The 13,772-nt window shown below is 41.1% G+C and overlaps 1 protein-coding gene across 1 annotated transcript in view; it reads right to left on the reverse strand.

Annotated features, from left to right (window-relative positions):
• The window catches only part of CAPN10 (calpain 10), a 50,355-nt gene extending 40,648 nt beyond the window's left edge, over positions 1–9,707 (reverse strand). Inside the window, exons 1-2 of the mRNA XM_030216136.1 lie at positions 9,454–9,707; positions 2,972–3,103 (exon numbers count right to left, since the gene is read on the reverse strand). Coding sequence (XP_030071996.1) covers positions 2,972–3,103; positions 9,454–9,600 — 279 coding nt within the window. The 5' untranslated portion in view covers positions 9,601–9,707. The remainder of the gene's footprint in view (positions 1–2,971; positions 3,104–9,453) is intronic.
• Positions 9,708–13,772: the final 4,065 nt, after the last annotated feature.

Below are 13,772 nucleotides of genomic sequence, written 5' to 3' on the forward strand. Positions count from 1 at the left end.
TTTTAGGGTCCCATTTATTTGCTGTTATGGCTGAAAAATCAATCGGTGTTGGATACATCACATGCAGAGCTGCAGAAAGAGCAGCCTTACTATTCCCTGCGTATACATCCCCATCCACAGTATGTGATGGCAGGCGCTGATATCCACACTGCACTGCCAGTTGAGATATACTAATACCTGATGCTGCACACAGGGCTTTAAAATCTCCAATAGTCAATTGAGTCCCTGCAGTTGCCTGTTCTATCCCATCTAACCACATACGAGCTCCTTTCACTATACTGGGAATTTTTGCAACTAAAGTTGTAACATCTACGGGGGTGTATGGTTTGTAATGACGTATTCGATTGCCAGCTGCGTCTAAGCGCGTCATAACTGGCATGTGTAAAGCACTACTATCTAAAGCACTGCAAATCTCCTGTTTACCTTCCTCTTCCACCTCTTCTTCAGCCTGTTTCATTTTGTAAAACCAATCGTCCCAGTACTCCAGCCCTGCTTTAATAAAGTCCAAGCTTCCCGCCTTGGGGCAATATTTATTTATTACTTTTGTCAAATTCTGTACATCCTCATGTGAGGTAGGTCCTCCCTTATCACAGGGGAAAAGGAGGTTTTTAACTTCCAACAGGTTCTTAGTAACTCCCCACCATTCTGCCCCATATTTAGTTTTATCCAATCTCACAAGTTCTGCAGCTACATAGGTTTCCTTAAAAATTGCCTTTGACGGTCTGGGTGTCAATTTGGGCGGTGTTTCCCTGATTTTAAACGTGGGTGTCTGAGGATCCACTCTAAGGGAAGGTTCAGGGGATGACTCGGTACATAGCCGAAGCCGTCCCTCAATTTCAAATTGTGTTGCCAGGTCATATTGTTCTGATGTAATTAGGGTTTTCAAATCAGGGTAAGTGCCTGATTCTGCACTAGATTTTCCTTTTCTTTCTGTCTTACCCGTTTTTTCTCCTTTTTCTGTTCCCTAGTCCCCACATCACTGTCCTCATTATCCCCTCCCTTTTCACTTTCTGAATCACTGGGGGGGGGTCATCAAGAGCCGAATACCCAGCGCATGGCACAGAGCGCTTTGACTTTAATTCCTTCATTTTATCAGTCGCCCTTATGGGGCACAACGTGTCCCTGCTTGATTCATACGACGGGGGGTTATTTCTTTTATACATTTCTGCCTCTTTTTGTATCCTATCTACATCAGCATGAAAAAGATCTGCTGCTACAGAAAATAAATTCCAAATTGTAAGATGCTTCTCTAAACTTTTCTTCTTTTTCTTATTCTCTTGTATATATGTCAGGAGAGATAATAATTTTGGACGATCAAACGATCCATACTGAGACCAGCTCAAAACAGAATCTTTTGCATCATATTTGATCCATTTCTCATGTATTTTTTCAATCTGTTTTTTTTCTAATGGGAATAATTCTATGACATGCTGCAAAGGGGTGCATTTTTTTGAACTATGTAAATCTAAATACAAAGAAAATACAGGAGTTTCTTTCTTCTCTGCCCCTTTCCCTTCCATTTTATTCTGACTATTAAAATTTCTCCTATAAAGCCACAATCTACAAAAATATACTACTGCACCTAAACAAAGAAAATATACAAAACAGAAAACTACAAAGCTAAACAAATATACCACTAATAAGTCCACAATGTAAGCTTACTCACGCGTCTTCTTATTTCTCTTTAGCAAGCTCAGGAGTCGTAGCCTATATGTCCACGTCAGTAGGTTGATCACGTCCACTTACGTGGTACACAGAAATCAGGTTTAAACAACGCTTGCTTTGCTTTCAATCCTGTAAAAAACTTCATTAACAACAAACACTTAATTTGTCATTCGTCTCGCCTTCTCTTTTCCGTGTGCGGCCTGCTCCTGGCTGGCTCGCCACTTGAAGAGACGACTAGACGAATTTCATATTTAATATAAAAAGTTTACTCATTTGTTTAGTTTACAAACTGATTACCATCAATAGGGGTAGTCAGGAAGCATTTCTGTACTCAAAGCATATCTACACACACAAGCAATATACAGCAAGCTTAAGGCAAATCAAAAAATGCTATATACAGACAAAGAAAAATTCAAAATGCTTATACCTCTTTGTTCTACCTTGCTTATATAGTTTTATAAATCCTGACATCACGTGCATGCTGCAGGCAAGCTGTACCATACCATAAATCCTTTAACTTAAAGCAGAACATATGCTGCATCTGGTTCCCATTATCCCTTTTCTTTTTCTCTTATAGACAGTCAGGCGCCTTTTGCCCGTTTTGCAGCACATTCAAGACATGGGGGGGAGGTTGCATTAATCACTGTCAGCACTTCCTGCTGCTGTGAACTTCTCTTCACGTTATATTTCTTACATTACAGTACCTTTGGCTGTAGAAAACTCTCTCTCTCTCTCTGCTTTTTACTTTTCTGAATCTACTTTGGAGCATTTTAAGTTTTCAGTTCCTTTTTTCCTAGCTTTCTGGCTACAGACTTTTTATACAAGGTCATCCTGCAAGCTGTGCGGAATTCCAAGGACAGACAGAATGGACTTTGAAGTCTGCTGTACCTAATATGCTGTCCATTTGATTCCAGGAAAATGAGCTGCACCGAACCTGTTTGCAGAGATACATCAATCTTCAGTTTATAAATAAAAGCTAAGTGGGTTTATTTAATTATGCTTATTGTCTGTTATCTGTACACATCTTTGGAAAACCAAAAAAATTACAGAAGCCTTGACTGGCAGTATAGACTACAGGCCTGCCCACAGTACAGACTTACTTAACAACCCGGTAGGGCAGGAAGAGGCTGTGGGCTGGTACAGTCTACAGGAAAGGCCGTAGAGATTGTGGGTTAGTTGTGCACAGAGCTCACAGTGTAGGTGGCTGCCTGGGAGCTATCATCAAACCCCAACGTGGAGGGAATTAGGTTCATAGTACATGATGACAAAAAAAGAACAACCACCCACCTAGTCTATTTGATTTTACCTGGTTGAGCAAATATTCACTCTTCTGCAGAGCAGAGCAAGCACACAAGAACCAGCAGTCTCCCAGAATCCCTTGCTTCACCTGCCCATCGTGGGGGTTAGCCGGAAATAATCGAGGAGCAGAACAAATTTCCTGAAATCAAATGAAGATTTTATATGTGCTCTGTTAACACAACCTACAAAACAAAACCAAAAATATTTCTTGGCATGTACACTTAATTCAAAGATTATTTGTTTATTTAGATTTATTTACCGCCATTTTTGAAGGAATTCACTCAAGCGGTGTACAGCAAGAATAAGTCAAATATAAGCAATAGATAATTTCAGCAATAAAAATATTCAAATAATACAAAGTATGGTCTAGTATACTACTTACAATGTGAACACAATACGTAATAAAACATTTTAATAGACAGCGTAGGGTATAAGCAAAGACGGAACATAGAAATATGTAAGAGAGTAAGAGGAGGGAGAAAATAAGGTAACTAATTTAAAGAACGTTAAACGCGCAGTCAGAGAGGTGCTTATAATATTATCTCAAATAGAGTAGAAGTGGATAAACATGTCCTGTACAGTATGCCTCTTTTGGTAGCTTTTGTTAATTAAAGCCGTGTCAGAAAAATATTTCTTACCTACAAATGCACTCAGTCTGCTGCCCCTCACTATCTTTCTACCCTCATCTCCCCTTACGTTCCCGCCCGTAACCTCCGTTCACAGGATAAATCCCTCCTCTCAGTACCCTTCTCCACCACCGCCAACTCCAGGCTCCGCTCATTCTGCCTCACCTCACCCTATGCTTGGAACAACCTTCCTGAGCCCTTACGCCAAGACCCCTCCCTGCCCGTCTTCAAGTCTTTGCTTAAAGCCCACCTCTTCAATGCTGCGTTTGGCACCTAACCCTTGCCGTTCACTGAATCCAGACTGCCCCAATTTGACTGCCCCTATCGGACCGACCGTTCACTTGTCTATTAGGTTGTAAGCTCTTTGAGCAGGGACTGTCTCTCTTTGTTAAATTGTACAGTGCTGCGTAACCCTAGTAGCGCTCTAGAAATGTTTAGTAGTAGTAGTATGTGTAGCTGGTGCTTGTGTGTGTGTGTCTGAAATTAAGTCCTCAGGCTACTGGCTAATGCTATCAGTTGTTTAATGAAATCTTAAAAAGGAAGATGGCAACCTGAACTAGAGAAGTTTGACTCTCAATGTACAGCAACCAAGCAAAAGGGGATTTTATCAAAAAAACTGTGCAATACAGACCCTTCTCAAAGTTTCATTTTAACAAGAATGAAAATTTAATGAAAATTGTGTACTTTTTGTGTTGTTTGATAGGCATACGTGGAAGAATAATCCGAATCGTAATTACCTGATGCTAGGGTCCACCTTAGGAGTCAGGTGTCATTGTAGAAAATACGCTAAAATCTTCTGGACACTGGGAAGCGGCGGCCAAAAAAAGCAAACCGGATGCTAGGAATTATTAGGAAAGGGATGCAAAATAAGACCAAGGTGTTAATTAATATTAAAACATCCGGAACCAAAAAAAGTGGTGTATAAGAAGGTTTTTGCTAGTACTTTTCCATTTTTGGCAGCCACTGAAATGAATTATCAACTGATATTAGAAGGCAGTTGAACTACATGATTTTTCAAAAACCATTGAAAACGTTATTTTAAAAGTTTTTAAAAATGTACGAGTCATAGTTTATAAATATATGGTTCATTATTATTGGTACAATTCCTGGAGATGACCTACTTTCCTCTTTTGGCGAGCCACACTGAACTTCAATGGTATGTGTGGGATGTAAGTGTCATGTCATGTGATAATGTCTCTGTATCGCTCCATGGTGCAACTTCACCTTGAGTGCTGTGTTCAATTCTGGTCACCCTATCTCAAAAAAAAAAGATATAGCAGAATTTGAAAAGGTTCAAAGAGCAACCAAAATGATAAAGGGGATGGAACTCCTCTCGTATGAGGAAAGGCTAAAGAGGTTAGGGCTCTTCTGCTTGGAAAAGAGACAGATGAGGGGAGATATGTTTGAGGCCTACAAAATCCTGATTGGTGTTGAACGAGTAGAAGAAAAACTATTTTTTACTTGTTCCAAAACTACAAAGACTAGGGGACACTCAAGGAAGTTACACAGAAATACTTTTAAAACAAATAGGAGGAAATATTTTTTCACTCAACAAATAGTTAAGCTCTGGAACTCTTTGACAGAGGATGTGGTAATAGTGGTTAGTGTGTGTGGGTTTAAAATAAGGTTTGGACAAATTCCTGGAGGAAAAGTCCATAGTCTGCTATTGAGACAGACATAGGAAGTAACTGCTTGCCCTGGGATTTGTAGTACAGAGTGTTGCCACGATTTGGGTTTCTGCCCAGATAGTCAAGAGGATGCCATCATGGGTGGCTGACACCAGAATCGCACATGGCACCACCATCAGAGAGCTCACTGCAGGCTGATGGACTTGTGGGCTAGCAAGAAGTAGCATGGCTGGTGCAAGCACCCCAGATGCCGATGCACTCTGTTGGATAAGCCCCGCCAGGTGCTCATGGAGAACTGGCCAGGATGTGCTCATTGAGGGCTGACGTCTGGAAAGGCTGGAGCGTCAAGTTCAGAGGCAGCCTGCTGAACTGTTGGGGTTGGTGCAGGCTTCTGGCTTCAACAGGCTCTTCCCTGTTCCTGCTCCCTACCTGGAGCACTCCTCCACTTCACAATTACTGCTTGGACGAGGAGAACACCCTCCTTGGTTCAGCCTTAGGGGTGTGTTTACTAAGGTGCGTTAGTACTTTTAACGTGCATTAAACGCTAACATGTCTATACATTTCTATGGGCACGTTAGCGTTAAATGCACGTAAACATTCTCTGAAAACATTCTTCTTCAACAAGGCCTATAATGAGAACTTATAACCTCACTAAGTCCACTCAACTATGAGCGCACCCCTCCTACAATTACCCTAACAAGTCTCTTCCCTTCCTAAGCGCTACACATTACTAATTGTATCCGATATCCTGTTATGACAATGTTATCAAATCTATGTAAGCCACATTGAGCCTGCAAATAGGTGGGGGAATGTGGGATACAAATGCAATAAATAATAATAATAATTTACACGTGTTAAAAACACTAACGCGCCCATAGCACCACTTAGTAAAGATAGGTGTTAGTTTATTAAGCCCATTCAGGCACCCCCTCTCAGCATGGGTCCCGGCAGGGGTAGAGGCAACCAAAGACCATGTGGTCTCACCATCAACGTTTAAAAACTCCAAAGTCCACCCCTACTGTCATTCAACAACCAGAAATGTTACCCTCAGCACTTTCCCATCAACACTCCCCTTGGGGCTGGACTTCGCATTTTGCCTTTTTAACCAGTTCCCTCCCCCCAGAGCTTCTACGGAGGGGCTCCCATCAGTTTAGTGATCTCCATTATATAATGGGGGATTAATTAAGGTTAGTAAAGGTGCTGTGCATTAAGCCGGGGATGATCACCCTTTTCTTCTTATTACTGTTATTAAAGGCACTGCAGACTGAGCCTGGGGGGTCACCCTTTTCTTTATTATTATTATTGCATTTGTACCCCACATTATCCCACCTTTTTGCAGGATCAATGTGGCTTACAGAGTGTTGTTATGACGCAGTCATTACATTATCTGGGGTCACCCTTTTCTTTATTATTATTATTATTATTATTATTATTATTAAAGGCGCTGCAGACTGAGCCTGGGGGAGGTCACCCTTTTCTTTATTATTATTATTATTATTAAAGGTGCTGCAGACTGAGCCTGGGTGGTCACCCTTTTCTTTATTATTATTATTATTATTATTATTATTATTAAAGGCGCTGCAGACCGAGCCTGGGGGAGGTCACCCTTTTCTTTATTATTATTATTATTATTAAAGGTGCTTCAGACTGAGCCTGGGGGGTCACCCTTTTCTTTATTATTATTATTATTATTATTATTAAATGTGCTAATCAATCAGCCTGGGGGGGTCACCCTTTTCTTTATGATTATTATTATTATTATTAAAGGCGCTGCAGACTGAGCCTGGGGGGGGGGGTCAGCCTTTTCTTTATTATTATTATTATTAAAGGCGCTGCAGACTGAGCCTGGGGGGTCACCCTTTTCTTTATTATTATTATTATTATTATTATTATTAAAGGCGCTGCAGACTGAGCCTGGGGGGGGGGTCAGCCTTTTCTTTATTATTATTATTATTATTATTAAAGGCGCTGCAGACTGAGCCTGGGGGGGGGTCAGCCTTTTCTTTATTATTATTATTATTATTATTAAAGGCGCTGCAGACTGAGCCTGGGGGGGGGTCAGCCTTTTCTTTATTATTATTATTATTATTATTAAAGGCGCTGCAGACCGAGCCTGAGGGAGGTCACCCTTTTCTTTATTATTATTATTATTATTATTATTATTAAAGGCGCTGCAGACTGAGCCTGGGGGGGGGGGGGGGGTCAGCCTTTTCTTTATTATTATTATTATTATTAAAGGCGCTGCAGACTGAGCCTGGGGGGTCACCCTTTTCTTTATTATTATTATTATTATTAAATGTGCTAATCAATCAGCCTGGGGGGTCACCCTTTTCTTTATGATTATTATTATTATTATTATTATTATTAAAGGCGCTGCAGACTGAGCCTGGGGGAGGTCACCCTTTTCTTTATTATTATTATTATTATTATTATTATTAAAGGCGCTGCAGACTGAGCCTGGGGGGGGGGGGTCAGCCTTTTCTTTATTATTATTATTATTATTATTAAAGGCGCTGCAGACTGAGCCTGGGGGGGGGTCAGCCTTTTCTTTATTATTATTATTATTATTATTAAAGGCGCTGCAGACTGAGCCTGGGGGGGGGTCACCCTTTTCTTTATTATTATTATTAAAGGCGCTGCAGACTGAGCCTGGGGGAGGTCACCCTTTTCTTTATTATTATTATTATTATTATTATTATTATTATTAAAGGCGCTGCAGACTGAGCCTGGGGGGGGGGTCAGCCTTTTCTTTATTATTATTATTATTAAAGGCGCTGCAGACTGAGCCTGGGGGGGGGGGTCAGCCTTTTCTTTATTATTATTATTATTATTAAAGGCGCTGCAGACTGAGCCTGGGGGGGGGTCAGCCTTTTCTTTATTATTATTATTATTATTAAAGGCGCTGCAGACCGAGCCTGAGGGAGGTCACCCTTTTCTTTATTATTATTATTATTATTATTATTATTAAAGGCGCTGCAGACTGAGCCTGGGGGGGGGGGGGTCAGCCTTTTCTTTATTATTATTATTATTATTAAAGGCGCTGCAGACTGAGCCTGGGGGGTCACCCTTTTCTTTATTATTATTATTATTATTAAATGTGCTAATCAATCAGCCTGGGGGGTCACCCTTTTCTTTATGATTATTATTATTATTATTAAAGGCGCTGCAGACTGAGCCTGGGGGGGTCAGCCTTTTCTTTATTATTATTATTATTATTATTAAAGGTGCTAATCAATCAGCCTGGGGGGGTCACCCTTTTCTTTATTATTATTATTATTATTATTAAATGTGCTAATCAATCAGCCTGGGGGGTCACCCTTTTCTTTATTATTATTATTATTATTATTAAATGTGCTAATCAATCAGCCTGGGGGGTCACCCTTTTCTTTATGATTATTATTATTATTATTAAAGGCGCTGCAGACTGAGCCTGGGGGGTCACCCTTTTCTTTATTATTATTATTATTATTATTATTATTATTAAATGTGCTAATCAATCAGCCTGGGGGGTCACCCTTTTCTTTATGATTATTATTATTATTATTAAAGGCGCTGCAGACTGAGCCTGGGGGGGTCAGCCTTTTCTTTATTATTATTATTATTATTATTATTATTAAATGTGCTAATCAATCAGCCTGGGGGGTCACCCTTTTCTTTATGATTATTATTATTATTATTAAAGGCGCTGCAGACTGAGCCTGGGGGGTCACCCTTTTCTTTATTATTATTATTATTATTATTATTATTAAATGTGCTAATCAATCAGCCTGGGGGGGTCAGCCTTTTCTTTATTATTATTATTATTATTATTATTATTAAAGGTGCTAATCAATCAGCCTGGGGGGGTCAGCCTTTTCTTTATTATTATTATTATTATTATTATTATTAAAGGTGCTAATCAATCAGCCTGGGGGGGTCACCCTTTTCTTTATTATTATTATTATTATTATTAAATGTGCTAATCAATCAGCCTGGGGGGTCACCCTTTTCTTTATGATTATTATTATTATTATTAAAGGCGCTGCAGACTGAGCCTGGGGGGGTCAGCCTTTTCTTTATTATTATTATTATTATTATTATTATTATTAAAGGTGCTAATCAATCAGCCTGGGGGGGTCACCCTTTTCTTTATTATTATTATTATTATTATTATTATTATTATTATTATTATTAAAGGTGCTAATCAATCAGCCTGGGGGGGGTCACCCTTTTCCTTATGAGTCTCTCGGACACACCTGCGGTCTGAGCCACGTGATGTCCGAGTCCAGCTGAGCCACAGGTCCGGACAGACGGCGCGAGAGCGATGCGCTGAGGGCCGGGAAATCCGGGTCACAGAACAGGTCACCGGTGGGGGCGACAGAGGCGGCTTCAGGGGGCGGCATCTCTCACACCCCGGGAGCGAGGGGGAGGGTGGCCGGGACCCGGCTGCTGCTGCTGTCGGCGGTGGAGGAGGGGAGGGGGTGCGACATTCCCTCTTCCTTTGCGAGACCCCGCCCCCTCCCCTGTAATTATAACGTTACAGACACGTCAGAGAGGGCGGTCCCATGGCTTTTGACTGGCACGTGATGGTGCTACCAAGGCGGTTTAAGATGAAGTGACGTCAAAACGTTGAAACCAAGTACGTTAGTCTGACCTTTCCCTTCCCCGCACAGCCGTCATCCCCCTATACTCAAAACAAAGCAAGCAAACCTATCAGCTGCTGCATTTACGTTGTCCTTCTTTACTTGGCAGCATTTTTATTTAATCTCACTTATATTTTCAAACATGCCAGTTTGTGCAGCATAAAAATGGGATAACTTTTCATAGGTAGAGTAGTAATTTGTTATAAATCTTAAATCAGAAGTCATTGGAGGGGCTGGTTACAAGGACACCCTAGTGTTATATTCGTGCAGAGATTGTTTTCTTCTGGTAATGGGCCACTATAACAGATATCATGTTATGAGAATCAGGTGCTTAACATTCAGAGTTTCTATTTATTTATGGCATTGATACCCCACGTTTAACTGGTATTAGGTTGAAACCTGGGAGAATTTGAAAGCTTTTTTTTTTTTTTTTTTTTTTTTGCCTGTGCCTAGATGGTTTGTGGGAACTTGCGCCTTCTGTTTTGAAGAATGCAGTGGTATATTATAAAATGCACTTAATATTGTTTATTACTATTATTTACTACTGGTTGATATACAGCAGAAGTTAACCAAGCCAACTTCATGCTTTGTAATGTAATTTTTCTCAGTCATTACCCAAATACAAATAAAATTATGTTAATTATATGATTGTGTCTGCCTCTTTTGGTAGCTTTTGTTAATTAAAGCCGTGTCAGAAAAATATTTGCAAGTGCGATTTTATTATGCAGGCAAACAATACACCGCCAAAATACAAAATAGCAAACACCATAGTATTAGTCGCCAAGTTTATACAAAGTTGATTATTATCAGTGGAAAATAAATCTGTTGGCTGCCTGCTATGCCAATATTCCATCACTGTTTAATTATTGCTACCAAGTATTGCATATTTAGGGCATATGCCTTAATACCTTACATATGTTTATCTAGATCTTACATGCATATGGTATTGCTTATTAAAACCAAAGTGTGGTTAAACAAGTTGGTATAAACTGTGTTGTTTATGACTTTAACATAGTAACATAGTAAATGACAGCAGATAAAGACCTGTACGGTCTGTGATTATATGTGCCCCAATGAAAGGAGAGTTTAATTCTACTTCCATTTAATTTCAACATATTCCATCACCTTTATATCACCATGCTTCCAAAGGCAGATTACAACCTTTATCTTGTCTTCCTCTCTTCAATAGTCCCCTTTTCCTTATGTGTCCTATCTGTCTGCTCTACCCTTATCCCTTATTGTCCTGTCTGTCTGTCCTGATTTAGATTGTAAGCTCTTTTGAGCAGGGACTCTTTTCTTTATGTTCAATTGTGAAGCGCTGCATACGACTGATAGCGCTGTAGAAATGATTTGTAGTAAGATGAACCCATCAGGCAACAGGATATCCTCACTGAAATTTGGCCATCTGTATTGTATACAGTGTATTTATTTAGTTTTTAGTGTATAAAAATGAGCACAAAATACAGTTTAAAATTGCTGTTTCTACCAGCTATAATAATTTTTAAGCTGTTTTAGTGATATTCAATTATTTCATATTTATGTCTACATATGGGAAACTTTCAAATAAATTAAAAAGCTGTCCAATAAGGAAAAAAAAACTTGTCCTCCACCTTTTAAGGCACTGCCTATCCAATTGAAACAGCTTTAGACTTGTTACAGATGGACCAACAATAAAATAAAACAACAATGTGGATGCAGCAGCTCATATGTTTGCTTGCTTTGTGTAAACAGGGATGACGGCTGGGAAGGGAAAAGTCATACCGCCCTAATTGGCTTCCTTGCTTACACTGGGCTAGATAGGCTCATTGCCAGTCCAGTTTATTAAACCTCCTTGGGAGGCTATATAGAGAACTGGATACCGTACGAGGCTGTCTAGCAGGAAGTCTCGGCAGTTTTCAAATCTATGCTGAAACCCCACCTTTTCACCACTGCTTTTGGCTCCTAACCACTACTCAATTCCCCTATCCTTGTTCCTTCTCACCCAGTACTTTCCTCGCCCTTAATTGTCATCTGTCTGTATTTTTAGATTGTAAGCTCTATCGAGCAGGGACTGTTTCTCTGTGTCAGGTGTTCAGCGCTGTGTGCATGGCGCTATACAAATGTTAATAATAATGTGACTGGGAGGTCCCACGCTGCTTTCTAAGAATTATATCATTGCCACAGGCCATCGAGCAGCTAGTGGATGCCACCCTTTTGCAGTCATACTCACCCTCTCCCACCGCAGCGCTTGCACCTTGCTATCAACACTGCCTGGCAGCAACTCACAGACGCAGCGTCCTACTCTGGGGCCTTCCCTCTGCCCCACTGATGCAACTTCCAGGCAGTGCCGATAGCAAAGTGCAAGCGCTGCAGGTGTGGGAGGGGGAGTCGGGAGACACAGATGTGTTGGAACTGCAGGGGGACTGTACTTCTGGGTGGGCCTGAGCCCACCTGTACCTACGCCCCTGTGATAAAGGCCCCTTAATCTATGGCATCACCTGCTCGTATGCTCTTGCCCAGCTGGGGAGAGGTTACCTGCTGACCAACCATCTGCCATCGCAGCTTTGCTGCCTGCTTCCTTCCTCAACTCCCTGACTAGCCGTTAAGCCCGTAACAACGGGCTAGTTTTTTGTTTTCCTATGGCCTGCCCCCCCCCCCTCCACCAACCCTGCTCTCTCCCCTGCCCTCCCCCCCCAGCGTCTGTTTTCCCTCAGTTCCGCCCCCTCCCCCTCCAATTTCCACACCCATGTCCAAGCCCTCCTCCCTATTGGGCTATACTGCTGGTGGAGGCGCATTTGCAGGTGAGTCAGTCACTTGCCGTTTATATGTTTGATTAGGTAAACTAATTGCCTTCAGCTTTTGGTATTTCACTGATAAGGACCAAGGCAAGAGAGCATTATCTGACAGTTGTGGAGCCATAAAAGTAATGGCTTGTTGCCCACTATTAACTAAGCTTTGTGAAGTGTTTTAGGCCTCAATGAGAGTGGCCTAGTGGTTATGGTGGTTGTCTTTGGTCCTGAGGAACTGAGTTGGATTCCCACTTCAGGCACAGGCAGCTCCTTGTGACTCTGGGCAAGTCACTTAACTCTCCATTGCCCCATGTAAGCCGCATTGAGCCTGCCATGAGTGGGAAAGCGCAGGGTACAAATGTAACAAAAATTTAAAAAAAGTAAATGACGGTGGTAGAAGCCACTACCACCCACATTTACACAGCGTCCGTGATCATAGAGCGTCTGACGCGAGTGCGCAGGGAATACCGCAGGGCTCATTTAAATTATATTTACATGAGCTCTGCGATATTCCGCCCATACAATCAGAGCACTGCGCTCTGATTGTAGGAGCTAAATAGTGCCTTAACCCTACACCAGCTCCAGCTAGGCACCCCGGGCTGCCACTGTCAGTCCTGAGGGGGGGGGGGGGTCTACTGAAGCAGCACACATTTACTGCACCCCTTACTGCTAAAGGGGACTTATCATCTTCTATTATACTGTATTAAATATATAATTCCTTTTACATAATTTACAATTTTTGATGCATAATTTTCTGAGATATACGCAGTGGAAGTTGTGTGAAATAAATAGATCCTGAAAACAAACTTTCTAACATTTTCAGATGATATTGTCTACATCGGACTGCATGAATGGTTGTGATGTTTTCAATTGAAGAGTAACAACCACGACAAATTCTCCTAAACTTCAAGTGTCTACTTACTCCGTGCTTTTTCTGTATGTCACTGTAGGCAGAGTTACATTATTTATATATTTACTTACCACCACACACAGGAAGAAATGTCAATAGAAGTGGATCAATAATTATTTTGTAGGGACAAAACAGGCCCTGCATGAAACACTATTCTACATTGTGAACCTGATTTTACAGACTTAGGCCGTGTCAGCCCGGGCTAACAACAGAGGATGCCTTGGTATCAGGAGCAAAGCCGGGCTAGGCACAAA

The sequence above is a fragment of the Microcaecilia unicolor genome, chromosome 10 (genome assembly GCF_901765095.1).
Source record: "Microcaecilia unicolor chromosome 10, aMicUni1.1, whole genome shotgun sequence".
Classification (NCBI taxonomy): Eukaryota; Metazoa; Chordata; class Amphibia; order Gymnophiona; family Siphonopidae; genus Microcaecilia; species Microcaecilia unicolor.